Source organism: Ovis canadensis, chromosome 15 (genome assembly GCF_042477335.2).
Source record: "Ovis canadensis isolate MfBH-ARS-UI-01 breed Bighorn chromosome 15, ARS-UI_OviCan_v2, whole genome shotgun sequence".
Classification (NCBI taxonomy): domain Eukaryota; kingdom Metazoa; phylum Chordata; class Mammalia; order Artiodactyla; family Bovidae; genus Ovis; species Ovis canadensis.
The window spans coordinates 33,616,020-33,641,223 of NC_091259.1; the positions used below are offsets into that span (position 1 = coordinate 33,616,020).

At 41.1% G+C, this 25,204-nt stretch overlaps 1 protein-coding gene across 3 annotated transcripts in view; it reads right to left on the bottom strand.

The window, feature by feature from the left end:
* Positions 1-25,204, bottom strand: part of CADM1 (cell adhesion molecule 1) — a 363,575-nt gene that overhangs the window by 46,249 nt on the left and 292,122 nt on the right. For all 3 annotated transcript variants that reach the window (XM_069555075.1, XM_069555072.1, XM_069555071.1), the window contains exons 2-5: positions 19,445-19,591; positions 17,712-17,864; positions 10,611-10,748; positions 8,003-8,161 (exon numbers count right to left, since the gene is read on the bottom strand). In XM_069555075.1, coding sequence (XP_069411176.1) covers positions 8,003-8,161; positions 10,611-10,748; positions 17,712-17,864; positions 19,445-19,591 — 597 coding nt within the window. The remainder of the gene's footprint in view (positions 1-8,002; positions 8,162-10,610; positions 10,749-17,711; positions 17,865-19,444; positions 19,592-25,204) is intronic.

The following is a 25,204-nucleotide window of genomic DNA, read 5'->3' on the forward strand; positions in this document are numbered from 1 at the left end:
GCTGGGGGAAAGGTTTCTATAAAGACGGCATGGAAGAAAAGCATGGCAATTATTTCATTGGCTAGAGCTAAGCAGTTGCCTTATTTGGGAAGCCTGGTTAGCTACCTGTGATTGGCTGGGTTTTATTGTCCTGGAGTGTATTGGGTTTGGTTTAGGTTTTGGTTTGCTGACATAAGTTACCAAGGTATTCAGTTCAGTTCAGTTCAGTTTAGTTCAGTTCAGTCGCTCAGGCATGTCCGACTCTTTGTGACCCCATGAATCGCAGCACGCCAGGCCTCCCTGTCCATCACCAACTCCCGGAGTTCACTCAGACTCTCGTCCATCGAGTCGGTGATGCCATCCAGCCATCTCATCCTCGGTCGTCCCCTTCTCTTCCTGCCCCCAAGCTCTCCCAGGATCAGAGTCTTTTCTAATGAGTCAACTCTTCGCATGAGGTGGCCAAAGTACTGGAGTTTCAGTTTCTGCATCATTCCTTCCAAAGAAATCCCAGGGCTGATCTCCTTCAGAATGGACTGGTTGGATCTCCTTGCAGTTCAAGGGACTCTCAAGAGTCTTCAACACCACAGTTCAAACGCATCAATTCTTTGGCGCTCAGCCTTCTTTACAGTCCAACTCTCACATCCATACATGACCACTGGAAAAACCATAGCCTTGACTAGACAGACCTTTGTTGGCAAAGTAACGTCTCTGCTTTTGAATATGCTATCCAGGTTGGTCATCACTTTTCTTCCAAGGAGTAAGCGTCTTTTAATTTCATGGCTGCAGTCACCATCTGCAGTGATTTTGGAGCCCCTCAAAATAAAGTCTGACACTGTTTCCACTGTTTCCCCATCTATCTAGAATCACCTAATTAGACTGGTCTAATGGCCTCCTTGTTTAGTCACTTTAACAGCTCTTATTGTAAAACAATCTAACTCCCCAAATTTGAGGTTCAACCCATGTGTTCTGATTTACACACTTTCATTTCATTACATATTTCTTTAGCATTTTGGGTATTAGTCCAAGGTGGTATCTTAAGGGAAATCATAAAGGATGGTGTTGAGCCATTCTTTTTATTTACTTTTTTGTTAATCACCTTAAGTATAGGAAGTTTTCTTCGGTTGTTCAATATTTTTTAAAACTTTTTAACTGAAGTATAGTTAATTTACAATGTTGTGTTAGTTTCAAGTGTACACCAAAGTGATTCAGTTTTACACACACACACACACACATATATTCTTTTTCAGATTCTTTTCCGTTACAGGTTATTACAAAATACTGAGTATAGTTCCTTGTGCTACACAGTAGATCCTTGTTGCTTATCTAGTCTATATGTACTAGCATGCATATATTAATCTCAATGTCCTAATTTATCTCTCCCAACCCTTATCCCCTGTGATCCCCTTTGGAGCATTCTTTTTAGATTTTGAGATGTTACCTCTACAACCATTTACACTTCCACAGACTCAAAATCTGACCTTGAGTTAAAAACCATTGAGAGTGCACATTAGAAGACTAGTTTCACTACACGGTATTCAGCGTTCATAGCCTCAGAGACTCATCTTTCCTAAATACATTAGGTTAGACATTAGGTGAGATGTGCAGAGACAAGCCTCTTTCTACAGGGTGTGCCTGCAGGAGGCAGGGATGACGGCAAAGGCTTTCTTCCCTGGGAGTCATGTCATTCAAGTCTTGCTCACAATGGATGTGGCCCAGTGTTTTCTCTTTGATTTTTCAGTATTGGTGACTCAGCCTCCTGCCCCTTTGGGCACTGCAAAACGCCTTGCTAACACGCCAAAGAGTTAACAGCATCGGAAACTTGGACCTGCCTCTACTCTGTGTAAACACAAAAAACAACAGTTTAAAACATTAGTTTCAATCAGTGTGTCCCCCATTAATTTTCAGAAGGAATAGTAAATACTGAAATAACTTCCCTGAAACTCAATTCATCACTTTAAAAAAAATAAAAGAAGGGGAGAGTGGGAGGAAGAGCATATTCTATTAAAAAAGAGAGAGAGAGAAAGATCAGAGAAACAGGCCAAATCTGAAAACGCCAGCTATTATGCTTTGAAGAATACAACCTGGGAATAGAATTGATGGGGGAGAGGATGGGACACGGGAGCTGCTGCGGCAAACAGTGTCTTATCCTCCACTCCAAAGAGGAAAGATTTTCCTATTTGCAGGCTTTTCTCCCTCCTTCACTGCAGGGCTCATCGATACAAGAGAAACATTTATTTTGGCCCAGATAAAGAACAGGTTTTGATCATCTCCTCAATGCCTAATTTTCCCCCAATTGAGGGAGGGAAAGAAGAAAAAAAAAATCTAGCCTTCAGTGGACCCTGGATGAACAAGAATATGGATTTACAAAATACCTGGCTACATCAAGTCAATAAAACTCATTTTGAAAATGATGCCCATGAACACGATTAACTGGCAGATGATAATCAGAGTAGGGAAGGCATTCAAAACACCCATTTTTAGAGTCTTTGTCTCATTCGCCCTTTCAAAACTCATCTCTTAATTTTTTTTTTTTTTCAGATATGAGCACACACAAACCCTTCACTAGATGAGGGTTTTTGCAAAACATTTTAAAGAGCAAGCCTATGATGGGAGAAAGCAAAAGACACATAACAGTAATTCCAGAGCTTCAGATTCACCTCGGTCCAGAGTAAGGCTTCCCCCTCTTGCACAGCAATCTGAATTCCACACTGAGGGTCACAGCTTCTCTTTGAATTCCCAGCTTATGTCGCTGTGTGTTGCCACCTTGATGCTATTTAGACAGTTTTCTTTTAACGCTCAGACAGTGAACTGTTCTCCTTTAAACAGGCTTTTATTTGACAAGAGTGTTGGCTCAGATCTGAAGCTCCACTAACTGTGCTACAATTCTACCATGTTCTGCTATAATCAACCCTGTTGTAAATTTCAGCAATGCTATACACACAGACACGGGAAAGAAAGAAAGAAAGAAAAAAAAAAGCAGCACACAGAAAGAGTTTAGGGTCATACATTTCAAGAACATTAAAGAGCAAAACTGTTCTCTGCCTAACATCTAAAGAAAGAGAGCTTTGAATTCCAGCTCGCGAGCATAATTATTTTCTGTTTTAAACATTTAACTGCGTGCTGCTGCCGTATCCTTGCTGAGTCTCAGAATGAAAGCTGGAAAACTAAGAGCCCTACTGTACGTTCTTCCTTCCCGGCAACCGTCCTATGAGAAAACCTTATTAATGAGCTTGCAAACGAGTACCCAACAGGGAAATGTCACAAACAAGAGCGGCTAATGCCCCAGAAAATCAAATAACTGAACACTTGGCTGATTGTGGTGCTTTTCATATTTATAATAAAAAAAAGGGAGGGGGGACTTTAATTCACTAATTCTGAGAGGTCAACACCTTGCCGAACAAAACAACTCATTTATTTATGTTCAGAAATCTCCAGATGATAAATTACATCGATGTTAATCACTTCAATGCATACTACACAATTAATAGCTGTACTCACCAAAAACGTAAGGGTTATTAAGAGTATGACAGCATACACATCTGGCTGATTTTTCACGTAATTGGGCACAACAAAATTCTCCTGGTACCACAGATAAGTGTCCTAACAAACAAACACTGCAAAATTCTGTGTTCAATTAATTAGGTCTTAAATCCACAAGAGCAAAGGATTTCCAAGTTGGAGCTCAAGCCTTGCCTTCCAGGCAACATGGTGGCACTCTGTGTCCGGGGGTGGGCAACCCTTCCCTTCATTTTATCCCTCCTCCTTGCTCCTGTTATTTAAAGAGTAAGATATTCAATGGCATACAGTGTAGGTTTTCATTATTTCATTTCCTTTTTGGAAATAGTGTTTTCTAAAAGGACATGATTTATATAGTATTCAAATCCATTATGTGTCATTTTACTCTGTTCTTATCCTGATTAATATCCATCCATCTTAGAAGAGGCACAGAGAGGCTTCCATAAAATTTCTTGCAGCAAAAGGGCCAGGGTTGAACTGAGTATCTTTAATACCAATCCTATCAGGTCAGATTTGCCTCCAAGGTAGTCTCATTTACCCAGGGTAGAGTAATTCTTAGTCTGAGATCCATGGACCAGCTCAGGATGTCCTGGTGATAAACCAATGTTTATCACCGATATTATAAGAAATCTTTTTACTTGGCAAAGGAAAGGAAATTCAAAAATAATAGTTGTATGCTTATTTTAATGTTTACTGGATAGAATACACATAGCAAGTAAGGTATTTTTGCACAGGTATTTTTGCACAGGTCTTGGTTAGGTTAAAGTAATAAAATAAAATGAAAAATTCTAAATGAGATAACGACACAGATAACCTGTGGATTTTGCTAAAGCTTGTGATGAAATTGGCCCTCGAATAACTAAACTTAGTAAAATTGTATAGGATAAATAGATTCCTTATACTGGAAGCAAAACATGGTGAATGTTCATCATTTCCAGCTCTATAGCTGGAAAAGGATTTAATTTTTAAAGGGGTCAATGATCCACAAAAGGTTAAGAACTGCTGATGCCAGGGTTTGGGCCAATTAAAAAAATAATGGTCTACTGTAAATAGTGCTGCAGTGAAATAGGTAACTAATAAAGACCTAATATATTGCACAGGGAACTCTACTCAATACTCTGTAATGGCCTATATGGGAAAATAATCTAAAAAAGAGTAGATATATATATATATATATATATATATATATATATGTATATATATATATATATATATATATATGTATGATTGATTCACTTTGCTATACACCTGAAACTAATACAACATTGTAAATGGAACAGTTGCCATTGTTGTTTTTGCTCAGTTGTGTCTGACTCTTTCACTACCCTCTGGACTATATCCTGCCAGGGTCCTCTGTCCATGGGATTTCCCAGGCAAGAATACTAGGGTTGCCATTTCCTTCTCCAGAGGACCTTCCTGACCCAGGGATCGAATCAGAGTCTCCTGCTTGATAGGCAGATTCTTTACCACTGAGCCACCTGGGAAATCCATGAACTCCAATTAAAAACAGTGACAGTCTAATGTTACTCCTCACAGAGTATCTGGAATGATTCACCACCCAGGAAGACTGGCTACTGAATCTTATGCATTCATTCAAGTATCTCTTCTTTTCTCAAGCCATCAAGATATGGTGTGGCTATCAAGATATGGTGTGGCTTGTCTGCAGAGTGGGGGCAACCATGAGAGGAATGGAGCTGAACCCCCAACACCACTGGCCAAGGTATGAGAAAGTCCTAGCACACAATGACTGAATGCTTTAGGTATCTGAAGCAGGAGGCTTTTTGTTATCCATAGCTGCTGGTGTTCAAGCAGAGTAAAGCTGGTAGGTAATGAAGTACAGAATTCTGATCATGTCTGAGGATGCTACTTAAGGAATTTCTGGCTGACTGGGCACATTTTTCAGTAGTGTTCTAGGAAGGCAGGGTAAAGAACTGCCAGGTGACCTTCTTGAGAACAGAGCATCTTATTTAAGGTGCCAAACCAGACTATGAATTTCATTCAGATTAACTAACACTTTGTAATTCTTAACCCTCTTTTACACAAAAAGACATGACATTTTCTCTCACGTACATTCCAAGAAGCAGAATATCAAGATGTTTGCATGGCTTATGCTGAGTAAAAGAATACAGGCTCCCATAAAAAGGTGCCATGTTAGAGCTAAAAAGGATCCAAAGACATGCCTTCGATTTGAGGAAGGCATTACAGTCACTTTCCTGCAGTTAAGGGCTAGCAAGACTTTGTAAGATTGAAGTCAAATGGATTCAGATATGCAGCTTTATTCCTTTTCTTAGAAGGACAAATCTCACTTGAATCTTCAAAAGAAAAGGCTTTATAAAGATCATTAGCAAGTCTTCCAAGGGGTAGGAGGTGTAGAGCTTGAAATATTTTGCATTCGGGAGAGAGCATAATTTTTTAGGTGGGTAGGGCTATATTCTGTTTAGAAGACACTGTAGGAAAATAAGAGTTTAGGGGTGGGAACTGGGTGAATAGCTTACTCAAGTCTCACAAAAGAGCTAATGCATTATTAAAGCTAATGGGCCCCTACAAGGAAAGTTAATGGATATTAAGTTTGCTTAAATGAATTACATATTAACAAAGTCACAAGAAATCTACTATCTGCCAATTTAGGTAATATCTGATCATTTCTGTTTTCCCATTATAGGGACATTACACCACAATAGTTTTAGTGATATGAAAATTATAAGCATGGTGCCCATAATGAAGGTACATAATGAAGTAGATGAAACGAGTTAACAAGAAAAACCTGCATTATGTAATGTTAAATTGAGCCAAGCTCATAGGGTAGCTTGCAGTGGGATAGCCTGGTAGAAGCAACTTTTTATCATTTTCCCCATCACCTGTTTTGCAACTTAAGTAAGTGATAAAAATTACTAGGGGGTGTGAATGATGGCCCCTCAAATATAGGCCCACTTCCTAACATCTGGAACCTGTGATTGTGACCTTATTTGGAAGTGGGATCTTTGCAGATGTAATTAAGCTAAGGATATTGAATTGAAACTATTCTGGGTTATCTGGGTGGGCCCTAAGTCCAATAAGTGTCCTTATAAGAGACACACAGAGAAGAGAAGATGGCTAGGTCATTATGCAGTCAGAGACTGCAGTGATGTGGCCACAAGCCAAGGGAACACCTGGAGTCACCAGAAGCTACAGAAGCAAAGGAAAGATCCTTTCCTAGAGCCTTTGGAGGGAGTCTGCCCTGCCAACACCTTTATTTCAGACTTCTGTCCTCTGGAACTGTGAGGGAATAAATGTCTGCTGATTATTGAGCCACTGAATTTGAGGTAATTGTTATGGCAGGCCTAGGAGGTTAGTAAAATACTCATAGAGAGTAATGCTTTCCGTTTATTCAGTGCTCTGTCACTGTCATCCGATCAAACTCTTGTGACATTTTCACTATGCACACTCAAATAGCACCTGGGTCTGCAGAGGTCAAGCTACAGAAGCCTTCTGATAAAAAGTTGAGAAGTTGACTACTTAGCCACAACCGTAGTGCGAGAATAACTGTGTGCAGAAAACACATTGTTCTTATTCACAAGTAGGAGAGTCCAGAGGAGAAGATGAGGAGACAGGGCTCAGAGAGGAGAGACCTCACTTATCATGATCCAGCTTTTATTGATGAAGCCATCAAAACTGTGGCACCCATCCCAAAGAGTTCCACTTTTAAACTTGTCAGTATAATTTAAGCTATGAGAAGAGAATGTGCAATTTAAAACAAGATGCTGACGTTCATTGGGAATAAAATCCCTTCTATAAAAAAAAATCCAGCACTTATGATGGGGTTAATAAAGCCAGGGGGTGGAAATTACCCTAGATTTTGAAGTTGGCATAGAAATGATTACAGTCAATATTCACAAAATCTAATTAATTAAGTCATGCGCTAGAGCAGATTGGAAATATTTTCAAGTTTTACATTTGGGTTAAATGCAGCATTTTCAAAATCCTCATTGGCACTCTGTAATATGGCAGTGTTTCAGTAAAATAATCCTTTGATTATTTTTCTACCAAGACAACAAGATAAAAATTCTATCTAAACTATATAAAAACATATGTATTTAATAAGTGGCTTCTGAAGTGTTTTTTTTTTTTTAAACTGCTACTGTATATCCTCAGAATAAAATACTTGGGTAATGCTATGGCTTTAGTATCTTTGTCCCCCCAAATCTTGTACATTGAAATCCTGATCCCCAGTGTGATGGTGAAGCCTTGGGGAGGTGATTAGCTCAGGAGGGTGGGACCCTCACGAGTGGAATTAGTGCCCTTATAAAGGTGATTCCAGGGAGATCTCTAGCCCCGCCACCATGCAAGGACATAGCAGAAGGCACAAGCCACAAACCAGGAAGAGGGATCTCACTCACAACATCATGGTGTTAACTTGACCTTAGACTCCCCAGCCTCCAGAACTGGGAGCAATACATTTCTGTTGTTTATGAGCCACCAGCCTGTGGCTGCTTGTCACTGCAGCCAGAGGACTGGGACAGCTACTCACACTGCACTTCCAGGTACCGCTGGGTCTGCAGGTTTCCGGTGACAGCAGGGTGCTCCACCTGACAGATGACTGGAACCCCGTCATCCTCCTTGTGCACCTTCAGCATCAGTTGACTTGTCACAGTGTACATGTCTGACCACTCCTCCACCTCTGATTTGCCTGGGGGATGGGGGTGGACAGGAAACATACCAGGAAACCAGAGCTGAGTGAATTTCACTCTTTTCTTAAGTATCCCCCCCTCCCTCCGTGTGCCCAACACTACTATTTTAACAAACACACATAATGGAAGTCACTTGGGATACGGGGAATCTGGGGGTACATAACTGGTAAAAAGATAATTTCCTACTTTTCAGCCTCATGGGCAAGTATTTAAGATAAAATCACCTCCACATACCATTCACTATTCATTCATTTATATTTCGGGCTGTGCTGTGTCTTCATTTCTGTGCCCCAGCTCTCTCCAGCTGTGGGGAGCAGGGGCTGCTCTCTCCCTGCGGCGTGTGGGCCTCTCACTGTGGAGCACAGGCTCTAGAGTGCTGACTCAGTAGTCGTGCTGCATGGGCTCAGCTGCCCCACAGCACGTGGGATCTTTCCAGGGACTGACCAGGGATTGAACCAGTGTCCCTTGCATTGCAAGGTGGATTCTTATCCACTGGGCCACCAGGGAAGCCTACTATTCACTGTTTTTATTTAAATACACGCTTCTTCTATCTTAAAAGTCTCCCACGAAAAGGCAGCTGCAAGTTGACATCTAACAGCTCAAGGCATTTGGGAGGAGGAAGAGAGAAGCACCTCTTTTCCCTGACAGCCATCTGAGCGTAACACGTCTACTAGGCTGTCATGCAGTTTAACAATTCCAGGACGTCATCCACACCCTTAAGTAATTCAGCTGGAGTAGAGACATAAACCACCCCCTTCACCCACCCCCATCAGCAACAACTAAGAGGGAAAGCAGCTAAATGGATTGGCATAATTGAAACTGTAATTGAAATGTTTAAACTCGGAGACTTCTGGAAGAACACAACAAAGTGCAGGGGCAGTGGGCAGAGCAAAGTGAGATATAGGCTTCAGGCCAGAAGGGAGCCACGTCCAAGAACACCCAAAAAAGGAGGGAGGAGGCTTCCGGATCGGATGAATAGGCCAAGGAGGCCCTTTCCCTGAACTCAGCACTCCCTGGGACAGGGCGCACCATTAATTTCTTTTAATGTTTTGTACTTATCGGTACACATTTAATGGCTCAGTTCACTTAGACAGAAAAGCAGAGGGGAAATGAGAAACGCCTTCCTTCCAAAAACCATACCTAGGAAATAGGAGATTAAAACAGAGCAAGCTTTTTGAAACTTAAGCCGTTATATATAGATTTTTCTGTTTCTAGATATAGATTTTTTATATCCCCTTTCTAAAAGGACTTCTTTTCTTCCTGGTACTCTTTATTTATTTAACAAGCATATAGAGAGCACTATACCTCAGCTTAGACATCAGCTCTGTGTTTTACAAATATCCACTCATTTCATCTTTATAAGAATAACACAAGGTATGTAAACATTAATTACTCCACTGTAGAGGAAACTGAGGCACACAGCAAGCATTTTTGTCAAATGACCAGGCAGGGGTGTTCAGCCCCTGAGTCCTCTGTTCTGGGTACTACTTGCAAGACAGTCTTTCGCAAAGAAAGGAATCAGAATGCAGACATGCATGAGAAACTTCGGATAACGGATGGAAAAATAAAAGGATCAAGAGGGGACTAGCTGTATCCTTCAGCCAACGCAGTGCCTAAGAGGGCAGGTATCCAAGGATCCAGGAATCAGATCTGGATGGCCCAGTGCCGAGGGAGAGACATCGCAAGCGGGGTTAACGGAGCTGCCTCTCTTGCCAGCAGAAAATCAGAACCTTGCAAAAGAACAGGATGCTGACGCGGGCAAGTGAGTCACAGATTTCACAAGAACGGCAGTGCCTCCAAGTTTACAGTTAAGGTAAATTCTTGGTCCACTTAGCATAACCACCCTTGCAGGAAAGGAGGTCGTCAAAACAACCAACAGATATTAGAATGCCTTGGTATGCACTATGGCTACAACTGCTATGCATTTTTTTTCCCAATGTACAACACAAGTTTGGGGTCCTGATCTACCTCTGGGTCATAGGGTAAAAGCAAGGCAAACTAAGAGTGCAGACAGGGCCAGTCTGATTTCAGAGTGTAACCCAGTGATTCTAACTGGTCTAGAGAGCTCTGTTGGGTTGGCCAGAAAGTTCGCTCGGATTTTCCCATAACATCTCAATTCATGGAAAATCTCAAATGAACTTTATGGCCAACCCGATAGTTTATGGGTCTGGTTCTCGCTAAGCCTTTGAGTAAGCATCTAGCAACGTCGATGCTTCTTATCACCAAGCATCATATCATCATGAACCCTCAAAACAACAGCATAAGGATATGAATAGAACAATAAAGTGCTGTTACACTCTGGCCTCACACACACTTCGTAACTGATGACAAACCATAGATAGATGAGTACTTTTGTTCTGGGGTGTGTTTTGCGTTTGCTTTTAAGTCCACTCCTTCTGGGACCAAGTGTGGACAGGCTGCCTCAGTCCTGGGCAATTCACGTCTCACCTTTGAGCTCCTTGTTCCCTTTGAACCACCGGATGGTCGTGGCTGGTTTGCTGGCCATGGCGGTGCAGTTGACTTCAATCTCCTCACCTTCCACCGCAGTGTCTTTCTGGATATCGATCATCAGATTACGTGGTGGGACTACAAATTAAACATATCCTTTTTAAATCTATTTCTGGGCATATTCTTGTATTCATTAGAAATTAGGACCATTGCTCTTAAGAAAAAGAGATAAATAATAGACATTCTTGCTGGGAATTTAAAACAAACTGCCACTGCAGGGAACAGAAGAAAGACAAAGTCATCGTCAAATAAAGTTATGTAAAATTGCTTAAATCAGAATTTGTGTCTAAAGTTATCTGATAAAGTGACGAGTCTTCTACTCCTAAGTTATGCGTGACCAAGCTATAATAATACAGCCACCAGTGAAAGTAGTGAAAGCGTTAGTCCTCAGTTGTGTCTGGCTCTTTGTGACCCCACGGACTGTAGCCCCCCAGGCTCCTCTGTCCATGGAATTCTCCAGGCAAGAATACTGGAGTGAGTAGCCATTCCCTTCTCCAGGGGATCTTCCTGACCCAGGAGTCAAACCCAGGTCTTCAAACCATCTAAGCTACCAGGGAAGCCTCTATAGACACTAGGTTAGTTATCAATCAGTCATGAGAAAATTGACCAGGGGAAGTAGATTAAAAAAATAAGAGGAAACCACACTACTGACATCCTCCTTATCTGGAAGTCTCTGAAAAGAGTATTTCTCCTTGAATTCAACCCTTAGATTTCACTCTTCATATGAGCGATTCTGCAGTCAACCAGCAAAGGTCTAAAACAAGGAGTCCCTTAAAAGAATCATTCACCATAGACATCCATAGAAAAACTCTGCCTCATAACCAGTTACATTCAAATAAAATTATTCATAAAATCCAGAATATGATCATGACCTCTGATGGGTGGTGTAGTAATAAAATCCATTAGCTATGAAGATGCAGTAATATAGGAAATGCCAGTTAATTTGCAATGATTTTCCATATGCCGAAAGCCAAAGCTCCAGATTTTGGAAAACCAAAGGTGAAAAGGATTATTGAGTTTGTGAGTAAATTTCATCTTCAGAATGAAAACCACCCTTCTGTAAGCATATTAAACATATCTGTAATAAAATGATTAGAACAAAATATTGGGGCTTAAAAGGCTGAATGAAGTACGCAGGATGCTGGTGATGATGAAGAGAGCATGTTTTCTTTTCTGAAAGTGAGGTGACAGGGAAGCTTCATATACAGTGCAACCTTACCTTACAACTGAGCTTCTAGAAATAAAAATCAGTGAGAATACTGTATTCAGCAGACTGAATCCAAGAATATGTGCCCTGACCACCATGAATAAGCTAAGAGGGTTCTAAGACTTATGATTAATAAGTTTCTCAACTCCGAAGAGAAACAAGAAATTAAATATGTATAAACATGCCATCCTGATGATCAAGTTGAATAATAAATCTCTGATACAGCTTCAATAAATTATGGGATTAAACCATGTATTTGAGATTTCCAACTGTTCTAGTCCAATGTGAAAATTCTACCCACAGGAAGAATTTTACACTGAATTGAAGCTGTTGAAAATTCCTATAGAGAATGATGGAAAAGGAAAAGGAAAATGATTTGTTGTATATGTTTCTCAGCAAGATAGTTGGGGGCGGGGGGGTGGGGAGCATAACCATCAGAGCAAAAGCAAGCCTCTTCTTTGTTCCCTGTGCAACAGGAAACTAACGCAGATGCTCAACTGGATGTGTTGCTAAAGTGACACTGCCCCAGTGGGTAGTTAAACATGGCAAAGAACGACCCTAGTTTACATTTTAAGAAAAAATAAGCATAAAGAGACACAGGCAAAGATCCGATTTGGAGCTGCATGTCTGCCAGTATTCTGAGACAGAAGGTGAATGGGATGGCTTCAGAAAGTTACTTCTTCAGCACACTGTAGTCTTCCTAGATGACAGTCGGGCAGGTTATAGATTTTCATTACACGTACCGAGATGGTTGATATGGAGTGCACAAGAGATGCACAGAGAGACTAGATGTGTAGGGCCAACAAATACTACTAGATTCTGAGTGAAGTATAATGGGAATATTGAAAAAAATGGTATTGTTAGAGCCAATGTCAGACAAAAAGATTGTCTGAGACTAAAGAAAATAAGGTCTCAGTGAGCTGTGAGGAAGAGAATAAGAGGCTTAGACAAAAAGGGACTAAGTAAGGAGTAAAAGAGTTAGGAATGTCTTCTCAACAAATGTAGGGATGGAAGTCAAACAGTATTAATTCTTTTCAAGGTCCAGGCAGAAATAAAATAGAGGGATGAAAACAATTCCACTGTGCATGGATAACTTTGGGAAAAACACCTAGACAGTCATTCTGGTCACCTTCCCGAGGGGAGCAGATCCAGGAGCTGTTGAAAGGCTCCAGCAAATATCAACCATGGGGTCTTGATGGCATTAAGGTTCAAACACCTTAATGTGTTTGTCAGGTACTTGTTTCCTCTGTGTTCCTGGGTATCTTCCCGTCATCTTCTTTTCATGATCCTGAAGGCTCCTCCTCACAGGCTCCTTCTAACCGCCACTGACAATTCACCTTCAGCGGTGTTTCTTAGTGAAAGCAGAACTTAATCCTCTCCATCAGCTGGAGATCGGCACAAGGATGAGTGTGTGTTCTTTCCCATTACCAGTAACGTCCAGGGACTCAAAGTAAGGACATGGCGAGGGGCAGGTATAAAGCAGGGCTTCCCTGGTGGCTCAGTGGTAGAGAGTCTGCCTGCCAATGCAGGAGACATGGGTTCAGTCCCTGAGTCAGGAGGATCCCCTAGAGGAGGAAATGACAACCCACTCCAGTATTCTTGCCTGGGAAACCCCATGGACAGAGGAGCCCAGCAGGCTGCAGTTCATGGGGTCACAAAAGGAATCAGACATGACTTAGTGACTAAATTACAACAAAAACATATAAATTAGGCCAGAGGAAAATTTACCAATGTCTCTTAGATTTTGTTTAGGGGCTGAGAGCATGACTGGCAGCAGATAGGTCCTTATCTGGATCACCCATTGTTTAGTATTATCCATGTTAATACTTCCTTGACTGCAGCAGGTACAATCTACAGTTCCCTAACCCTTCCTGGTAATTCCTGTACCAATGCTAGCTGCTTCTGCAGAGTTGACATCATCTTTTCCTTGACAGGTGAGGTAAACATGCGGAAAACTTCAAAAGTATTGGAAAATATGACCAGTGTAGAAAAACAAAGGACTTGTTTATTGTTGAGAAGAACGTCCTGAGAAATGGCTGAATGACTGTTTCCAAGTCTATAAACAGTTTTCTCAAGATTGTGAGCAGTATTTCTGATTTTTACTAAGTTTAGAAGAATAAACAGTCAAGTATAGTAGGGGTTGTTTGGTATACAAGTACAAAATAAAATCCAATAATGTGAATCAGAATGGTTCATTGATATCAGTTATGAAGTTGACTTCTTTCAGATTTTTTTTAAAGCAAGAAAGCGTTAGAAAATATGAGGTGATTTAAGTGCATCTTTTGGGGGAAAAGGTGGTTTGGACAAGAAAATCTTAAAGTTTATTTTGGTCTATTCATTCTCGCCTGTTTTCCCTTTAACTTCATAATGTCTATTCAAATATGAAAGAGGCTAGTAAAGTATAAAAATCCATTTGTAAGGAAAAATGAATTAAAACTGCTACTAACCAGAGAATACACTTATACATGGTACACTAAACAGACACATTTAGTAAAAACTGCAGCCATTAATGAAAATAACCAAAGATATATGTAAGGAGATGGAAATACAAATAAAAGCCACAGAGAGGGAAATACTAGAAAACAGCAGAGAAATGCCGAGGTTCTTCTTAGCTAACCTCAAATCTATGAGTGCCAATTATAAACATTACGCCTACAACATAAAAAAAAAATCAGCAATATCAAGATGAGCCACATTAATTACAACAAAAGAGGAGCCTTAAAGCTGATCAGTACGTGGAATCTCCCTCTAAGACCCTTTAAAATAATTAGATTCTCCTGTTCCTGGAATCTTAAGAGTGAACACTAATCTTAGAAGCACAGGATTGTAATAATATTAGTGATTATTATCAGTAACTATATTAATCATAAAGCAGTATATTCTTTCTCCTGTTCATCTCCTGTTATGAACAGTAGTATGAAGAGAGTCCTACACTACGATGCCTGTGGATTCTCAGGTGGCTCAGTGGTAAAGAATCTGCCTGCCAAACAGGAGACATGGCTTCAGTCCCTGAGTCGGGAGGACACCCTGGAGAAGGAACTGGTGACTCCAGTATTCTTGCCTGGGAAATCCCACTGACAGAGGAGCCTGGTGGGTTACAGTCCATGGAATTCAAAGAGTCAGACATGACTAAGCAACAGCACTAGGATCTGGAGACAGGAACAAACTCATCACAAGTGGAAGGAGTGGATGAATATCCTAAAAGGCACCCAAGTGCGTGTAAAATATCATAGAAGAGTTTTAAGTTTTTACAGGGGTAAGATAATAAACATAATAGTAACTACCAAATCCCCATCTCTATGTCTTATAATTATGCTGAAAGCTTCAAGCAACTAATAAAGATGCATGTACTAAAATGAGCATCTTCAACCGATCAAGAAGTTTGACAGCTGTGTAAGTACATATGGGGTCCTTTTCAGAGAACCACAGATAGAAAGAAGATGATGCTAACAGATCATTCTTCATTCATTATAATATCTGAAAATGCTAAACCTTAGAAGGAAGCTTTGAATACATGAGTATCAGTGCAAATTGTCAGATTTTGGAATATGAAAGACTCAAGCACTGATGATAACAATTTGACTCCATCAAGGAATCCTAGAATAAATTCAATGGAAGGAATATTAAATGAACACATAATGTATGCAAAAGGCGCATCTACCCGTATTACGTTCAAGTACCTTTAAGGTAATGCTTCTATACAATACAAGCAAGAAATCTATTACTTCTAGAATAAGCAGACCTCCAAAAGAATTACAGACATAATGCCTCTCAAAAGTCTAGTGCTGGGTGTATTCAGTCCAACTGGACCGATCCAGTGGGTCTGAGAACAAATGTACCAAGTACTGAAAACTGACAGGCAGGACCTGCTTGCCAAACACCAGATACACTCCTGCAAACAAAATAAGTCACCTTCAGAGGGAAAACTTGAAAGAGCAACATTCAGGATTTTATTGAAAACAACCTAGACTAGAAGACCCAGAGGCTATGAGCCAGAAGAGTAAGGTCTGTTTCAAACTAAAATTCTTGATTCCCACCATGTGCTTTGTCCTGGGCAAGATGGCTAACATCTATTGCTATCTCTTTCTTTGAATAAAGACATTCACACTTAAAGGTATATGAAACAAAACATTCTGAAAAGTCGAAATGCCTTAAGTATATTCCATCTAGTTTTCTTTTGTGGGCATGCCACAGACAATGGTGGGTCAAAGGGAATATGGTCAATTTGAAGGTTAGGCAGCTAATGACTTACTCCAATAAGCAAACAAAGACATCTACTGAAAACCTTTGGTGCATCTGCCAAATACCAAAAGTATTGTCGTCCCAGCCAAACCTTCCACACTTACGATTTCTGTCTGTCTAAAAGGGATTAAAGGTGCAATTAGAGATAAATATATATACACCATCAAACACAGACCACAGAGGAAGCAGAATGGCTGGACGTAAAACACAACTTTCTAAAATTAGTGTTCCTCTTATCAATAACATATATGTAAGCATTAGGGATACGTCTTAGTTCAATGAATTAGAGAAATGCTCCCTATTACAGCTGTGTTTAAATAAAGCAATGAGGCAGCAGCTGAATACATACATCCATAAATACATATATGTTCACACACACTAAGCAAAAACGTCCTTCATATTTATCTTCCCCCTTTAATCTTCATATCATTACACTGAAAAGCTGCAGTCTGCTGCCTCAAATAGACTTTGATTCATCATCTTCCCAAAGGTGTAAATCAGAGATCTTGTCTCTTGTTATATGTACGTCCTTGAAAACTGTTTCAAAAACAGCTGGTGTTATGTACTGGAGCATATATTTGTCTAAAAGGTGACTAATTCAGACCACCTTTACCACAGGAATATCTGCTCATTCTGTCAAAACACACACATGGAAACCTGGCCACCAGGGTTCTGCTGAAAGTCACAACCTACTGATCATACATGAAGATGGGGTCCCCAGTCCCAGGGCCGTGGACTGGTTATGTCCCGTCAGAGCAGTGGCAGCATTAGATTAGAAATAAAGTGCAAGAGCTTCTAGGGAGAGAAGGCTCCCTAAAGTGCACGATAAATGCAGTGTGCTTGAATCATCCCCAAATCATCCCCCTCCACCCTCAGTTCATGGAAAAATTGTCTTCTACGAAATCAGTCCCTGGTGCCAAAAAGGCTGGGGACCACTGAATGAAGACGCTCAACTTATCAGAGGAAGAAGTGTACCCGACAGCCAGTCCACAGTCCTTGCTTAGTTTCAGCCTTCTCTCCCTAGAAGCTCTTCATTCTTTTATGTCCAATGGTTGCAATTTGTGGCAAAGTATGTGTTCATGGGGTATGATTTTTACAGCATCATCTTGAGTGTGAGCAATAAACAAGGCAATAAGTCAAGCCGAAGAAAAGGAGATCAACAATATTAAACGAGATGTAACTCAGAAGGAAAAATCATTAAGCGGATTTCATCACAGAGCTCTGCCACAGGGTGCAGATGGAGGAGCCCATCACCCCCTCTTCTGCACAGGAGGAAAAAAAAATCCTGGAAGTTAGAAGCAATGACATTGCATGTGGTGAGTGATTCATTTGAGGGCTCTAAATTCTCTTGATCTTTGCTTCTGAAGCTTGAGGGTTGAAACCCAAGAGCAGGTGGAATCTACAAAGCCTGCTGATTGCCATTCCTTAGAGTGTTTGGTAAAATAGGCTATTTTTAAAATTCAGCAAGATGGGCGGTGAGTCTTCCTAAAACTGTAACATTTACCATTAACCTTTTCCTAGCTGCTGGAAGCCACCTGGCAGTAAGTGCTACCCCTCTCATCTCCTAGGACAAGCCCTGATGCATTCCTTACCCAGGACTGTGATTGTGGTGTAACTTTCCTGCGGGGGGTCAGTGTAGAGCTGGCAGAAGTATCTTCCTTCATCAGAAATGGAGACATTTGTCAGCGACACTTTCAGTTCACTGCTCGAAAAATTCAGCAGCTGGAACCTGCTGTCCTTCAGAGCTGGGAAGCAAAACACAGAGTTAGTGAATGTGAGAAAGACGACCGTCTATTTGCCTTCCGGAGGGGAGGAACAAGCCAGGGGACTAGAAAGCCAGCTACAGAGTAGACACACGGATTAAGTCGCTCTGCACCTGGTGGGTACTGCTTTGTCCTTCTTGAGTTCCTATTTAGGGCTTCTGCACTGTCTGCATGTAGCAAACGCCCCTGCTGGAAAAGGAAACTCACACACGTGGGTGTGTGTTTCTGTACACACACACACACACACATACACTCTCTTGTACACACATCTCTTGCTGTCAGTTTTGAGCGCTTATTCATAAATTGTTTCGAATCTTCTATCAGAGATAGGCAGAAAGAAAACAGGAAGAAAGAGCAGGTCAGGTGGGCCCTTTAGACACTGAAATTTCAGGGAGTAGAACCCACGGGCTTTTAAATTGTCTCTAAAAATCTGAGGCCTTAAAAGAAATAGAGGTCCTAATGTTATGAGAGAAAAATTAAAAAAAAATCATTAGTAATTTCAAAAGCAAAATGAAAATCATTACAAAAAAACTTTATAGCAAAACAATCCAATTTAACCGGGATGCATCTTTGCGTTTGATGTGATTTGAGGCAGAGCTGCTAAACGTCTGTGACCTGGGGCTCAGGGGCCCCTGAGCTCTGACCCTGTTTTTATCCGTATTCAGCTTCACAGTATGAAACCGATTAGGCAGAAAGTAGGACTTCAGAGTCATCACAAAAATAACCTATGTGGGCTTTTTACTGATTTCTAACATTCATTTAAAATCCTTTTATTAATTTGATAAAGGTTAGATCAGTATATCCTAATGACAAAAACTCATTCTCAGAATGAGAAGCTGGCTTCTCTCCTCTTACTCTCCTTCATCCCCTTAATGTTCCTTAGGTTTGTCGACTCTTTCCACAGGTCATGAATGTTCTGAGGCGTCAGGGAAAGTGGAGAAAAGCAGGTAGGAAGCGACATGTCCAGCCTCGCTTTGTAGGTGGCAGTGCCCTCAACAGCAATCTTTCGGAAGACCTGACTCTTGCTCTTGCCAAGCCCTGGCACCCATGTGGGCCACTGCCACAGTATACAATTAAGTTTCGATTACTGGCTTTCGTGGTCTTACATTTGGAAGGGTTTCAGCACATGGGCACCTCCATCTTCCACAGGCTAAGATGACAGGAGATTTGGTTTTGTCTTTATGGGCACAGATTGCCTTGAAAACTTCAATCTTCACACCAAACAGATTACCTTTGAGAATGCTATATTTTCCTTCCTTAACCCGATTTGAGTTGTTTGTGTCAGCTAAGTATTTGGGACTCAATTGCAATTCACCTTGAATTACTACAATCAATTCCTATTGCAAAGGAAGACTGCCTTACTTTTAAAAAGGACCATTCATGGTTTCTATTAAGTAGGAAGATTATGATTGCATGTCTCTTCTTCCCTCTGAAGAACTGATTAAACTTTAAGCATCTAACATTAAATTAAAAAAAAAAAAAGAAGGCCTTCGCAATCTCTTTATCAAGACAACATGTAGGAAAAAAAATTGTCATCTAATGCTATAGAGATAGAAACTTACGCCGGAAGTCCCTGAAATAAATGGTCTGTCTATTGGGATTCAGTAGTTGAATAACAGAGTCGTCACTCTTATTGACTTGGCAGCTGATGGTTGCAACTTCTCCTTCAATCACTGTCACGTCTTTTGTAAACAAATTCTGTCCATCACCTTTAAAAAAAGGAGAAAAACAAATTCTATCAATTAAAACTTAGTTAATAGAATCAATTAAAATTAGAAACAAGAAGCAAATTAGAAAATAAACACAATGGGAATCTCCTAGTAGTCCAGTGATTAGGACTTCATGCTTTCACTGCCAAAGGCTTGGGTTCAATCCCTGGTCAGGGAACCAAGATCCTGCAAGCCGCATGACCCAAATAGAGGATAGACATAAACAGCAACATTTGCCAAGGCTTGCACACCTTTCTCCATAGTCCACAAAATGAGTCTATTAAGCTGAGATAGATCTAGGGGCAAAATGTGATGAAGCCTGGAATCAATGTGCTCCCAGAAGTTATGATGCCCATGCTCCAGCCTCTGGTGTCTACTTGCGGCGTGTATGCGGGAGAGGTAAGGAAAGCAGAAAACTGGCTGTCATGAGGGACGGCAGCTCTCACAAAGGGAGTAAGGGAAATACACAGATATCAGCCTTCCTTATCTGAGAGTTGGGCATCTGTAAATCAACCAAGCACAGATAGAAAATACTAAAGAAAACAAAAAATTCCAGAAAGTTCTCCAAAGCAAAACTTGACTTTACAACACGCCAGCAACTATTTATATAGTACTTACATGAAAATCCCATGGACAGAGGAGCTTGGTGGGCTACAGTCCATGGGGTCACAAAGAGTCGGACACGACTGAGCGACTGACTTCACTTTCACTTTCACTACCTGTATTTACCACTATTTACATAACATTTGCATTGCACTGGGTATTGTAAGTCATCAAGAGATGACTTAAAGTAAACATTTCAAAGGACTTGAGCATCCTGAGATTCTGGTGTCTATGGTGAACCTGGAACCAATCCCCGTGGATACGAAGGAATGACTGTACTCAACCTCCTCACATCCTTTAGCTATTTGGTCACCTCACAGAAAACTCAAGGGGCCACTTAATAGAAGTAGGAGGGAGGGCTCAGTGAACAATCTCACCTTGTTAGTGGATGTCAAGATTCTCGGAATATAGGCTGTTATGCATTGTGTAGGGGTGGAGAACTGACTATGACTCTTTGGAATCTCAATAAAATCCTAGGAAGGCTTACAGTTCAGTTTGTTATGCTGTTCTTCATGACTCACCCAAACCCCCAGGTGATCCTGAAACACGTCCTCTCTATAGACTACACTCTTGCAGCCAGTTAGAAAATCTCTTTGTTGTTGTTCAGTGGCTAAGTTGTATGCAACTCAAGTCGTATGCAACTCTTGGCAACCCCATGGTTTCTAGCCTGCAAGGATCCTCTGTCATGGAATTTTCCAGGCAACTGGAAAATACTGGAGTGGGTTGCCATTTCCTACTCCAGGAGATCTTCCCGACTCACAGATCGAACCCGTGTCTTTTGTGTAACCTGCATTGGCAGGTGGATTCTTTACCTGGGAAATGCCAGAAAATTTCCTAAAGTCTAGGCTTTCAGTCCACTGATACCTGGATTATCTCCAGATCTGCTCTAGTTTGTTGCTTCTAAGACAAGTGAAGCAGCCAGGGCACCTCAGAAATGTCCTAAATGACCCACAGCACAGTTAGGAGGAGAGAAGACTTCAAAAGCAAAGGATGAAATAATGTTGAATGTCCAATTCTGCACCTGGCATAGCAGGGGATACAGAAGTACATGACATTGTCCTAGCCTGTCAGAAGCTGCAGTATTGGTGAAAACTGATCTCTAATCCCCACTTACAGAAGAAAAGGTAGGTACAGGCAATACGTATGATGGCCAATCAGGAAGGGGACTGGAGAGATTGCTTTTCAGCTGTAAGATCTTAGGTAAACTATTTCAAGTCCCTGAGACAGTGTCTCATCTGCAAAATGGGGACAGCAATGAAAAGCTATCTCACGGGGCTGCTGGGAGGATTAAGAAAGATAATAAATGAAAAGCATTTGGCCCTGTGTCTGGCTTCTCATAAAACTGAATAAATGGGAGCTGTTATCATCACCATCATCCCTTCTCTAGATGTCAGATTCCAACTAAGCAACTATATGTGTTGGGAGTGGCGTGAATACAAGAATGAAAGCTCACGATCCCTGCACTCAAGGAGCTCTCTAGGTAATTATATATCAACTCAGGGCGGCTTATTCACTCTAAAAAAAACTTTGTCACATTAAGAAACAAAGGTCAAAGATAAATACTATTCTAAAAAAAAAAAAGTGAGACCGCATAAACAGAGGTGCAATTAGAGTAAACGGAGGATTTCCACCTGCTATCATATTTCTGCTGAAGGATCCTTTTTTGGCAGGACACAGTGGGGAAGTATGAGAAAGGGTGTCTCAGATGGCTTTAAGCCAAATCCAACTAGAAATAGACTAGCCCCTGGGAGAGGATTAGAAAAGAGGAAACTAGAGGGATAAGGGGGAAAAAAATTATTAGAGCCACAGATAAACAAAAATTCCTGATGCTTGAGGAGCAAACCAAAATGAAACCCAACCTTGAGGCCTCTGATCCAGGGAATTAACCTGGGTGTGAGAACGAGGCCCACAGGGCTTGTAGCAAGTAAAAAGGTAAACTTTCCCCAGCTTGATCCGGCAGTGAAGGCTTAGTGGGCTGAAGAGTGTGAGAGAATAACAACAGAGAGGAAGAGTGATCAGAGGTAAAGGAGAGACGCTTATTTTTTCCTCCATGTATTACTGTGACAAACACAGAACTTAGAACCCGGCTGGAGGGAGCAGCTTAGTCCCAGATCTGAGAACAGAACAAGGGACAGGGAATTCCTGCCAATCCCGCGTGCTTTTCATGGTGGTTTCGCTGGCCCTTGAGAAGGTCTGTACAGAAAGGACGATACCCTATTTCCTCTGGTAACCCAATCTAGGACAAAAATTAAGGAAACATTAAACTGCACGATTCCAGTGCTATGCAGTGTCAAGTCATGGGACTTGCCTTGAGATCAGAATGCCAAACTGGTCCGCTGGATTGTGGAGATTTCTTCTACCGCAAGGAAGTTTATTAGCAACAAATAAGAATCTTCAGCTTATAAAAGGAACACATGGAAAGGCTATCCAGCAAAAGGCCTTAATCCCTTCGGCCTTATAGATCCTGACTACATCATGCAGGAGGTTTTTCCAGGTGGCTCAGCGGTAAAGAACCCACCTGCCAATGCAGGAGGTGCCCTCGATCCCTGGGTTGGGAAGATCCCCTGGAGTAGGAAATGGCCCACTCCAGTATTCTTGCCTGGAAAATTCCATGGACAGAGGAGCCTGGTGGGCTATAGCCCATGGGGTTGCAAAAAGTCAGACACACACACACACACCATTGCAGATACTAGGACGTGAAGCCAACTGCAATTCAGCTATGCTCTAAGGGGATGGTTTCTGCGGAAACAACTATCCACTCTAATTTCAGTCTTTACTCAGAACCCTAGTATGTTTGGTCTGTATTCATAGTGAGGTTATGAAACATCTGCAAAGAAGATGGGAGCAGAGGAGTGACCGTGATTTTGTATTTTAAGCATGATAAGTATTACAACAGAACCAGAGGAGTTTTCGTTTCTTTGTTCATTTCTTAAAAAGTCTCAACATTCTTATTTATTACTTACAATTAAGTAATGTAAGATCAGATCCCTCTTATGTGTCATTACTGAATAAATCATTCAGGTAAAATTTTTGCCGTCTGCAAATGTTTGCCCTTGCTGTGCTCTGGCACATAACATGCTCTGCAAATCCATGGCGGTATCATCATCATTACTGTATTTTTTTTTTTTTATGAAATTGCTAAGGCCAACCTAAAGTCCACTGTCTCAGAAAATGATAGTTCCTAGCTATGTTAACATGGTTATAATACTAATGCTAAAAAATTCTAAGTGCTGAAAGATATCAAAGTGCCTTGATGGATGGTGGTGGCCCAAGGGTATCGGTCTGTAAAAATCACCAATAAATTATACGGGTCAGTTGGACAGTAGTTATATTAAACAGAGCTCCATACGTGGAGCATCAGAAGATGGCTGCAATGGAATAACAATGACCTATTTATTGGAGGCAAAGGAAGTGAATGACAGTGATGAAAATACGATATGTATGTCAGTCCTCTTAACCGCCTGAAGCCTTTATGTAAAAATAATTTCTGCTCACATCCTCAAATATTTCTTCCAAACAGAAGGATGTACTGTGACTCGATAAATTTCCCCTTGACATAGATATCATGACAATTAGGTTGTTACAAAACACAATTTGATGTGTAGCAGAAGGATACCAACAGGCAACTCTAGTGCCTTTCTTAAATAATCCATTTTAAAAACCTTTCTGATTTTCTAAAACTCAATTAGCAGATATACTGTCAAGGTAGAAAATAGCACATGTTCTGGGCAAAAGAAATCAAGGAGGCTTCAAGCAGGTACGATATAACCATAGCCATTAAATAAAGCTGTTAGCAGCAAGGTAATTTATTTTAAGGGTGGAACAATGTCTGATATGTACAGACATTTTTGACTGCTAACTGGTATATGTGGGTGAGGTTTAAGAGACAGAACCAAACTAGGTTTTAATTTATACCAGCAACTGAATTCCCTCTAACATGCCTACCTGCCCCACAAATTCTAAAAACAAAACTTCAGCATTAGAGAGGCCCATTCACTCACAAGCAAGTCTCCCATAGTCCTCTAGAAGTTGCCAAGATATTCATGACAAGAATGAAAAAGCATCTTATCTAAAGCAGAAAAAGAGCTAAAATTTATTCTGATGATCACTAAAGACCTTTTCAGCTGAGATGGTTCAGGCTGGAGTGGATGCAGTGGACTCATAAATCTCCCATTAATTCAATCATCAATTGACTTAACTCCTGGATTCTTTCCTGAAACCTCATTTAGTTACAAACACTATGTAAATGGCATCACAGAGAACACTAGCCTGGGTTGGAATCTATTGCACCAACAAGAGAACTGCCTGAACTGGGGGATGACGCAAATCTTCAAACAAGGAGCTGAAAGGAGAGATGGCATTCTCAGGCACAGGGATGTGGGGGAAGGAAACCTAAGTTGGTCTGATGCTAGGCGCTTTCTTAGTGGCTTTGAATGTGTTTTCTTCTCAAACTCCTGGAGTTTCCAGTATCCCCACTTAAAGGACCTGAGACACGAAGAAGCTGAAATAAGCTGTCTAATGTGATGAAGGTAAGTGGCCGAGCTGGTGTCAGAATCCAGTTCTGCCAGTTTCTCCAGCCCATACAGCTTGTACTTTTCAACCAGCCAACCGCAAGGTCTGTTGCCAAGGTTCTACTGGCTCTGCCTTGGAAAATTTACTTGTTTTTAAAGAGGGTGATTTCCCTATGAGCAACTTCTCATTTTTTTTTTAATTTCCATAATTTATCCAGAACACAATTACACACTTCAAGATGAGAGAGAATCTGTCCTGAATGTAAAACACCGTGTTTACTACTGCTTCCTTCTTTCAGCACTCGGCACACTTTGCCCCTGGAGAACGCTTTTATTACCACTGCATGGCCCACATTTGCCGGCACCGAGAGCTCTGGCCTCCGCCGCCTGGCTGTTAATAAATAAAGCACTTCATTTACACCGGGGGAGTCTCTCCAGTCAAGTCTATAATAAAAGGGCAAGTCACAGTTAGAACAGGATTCAGCCTATACTATAGCAA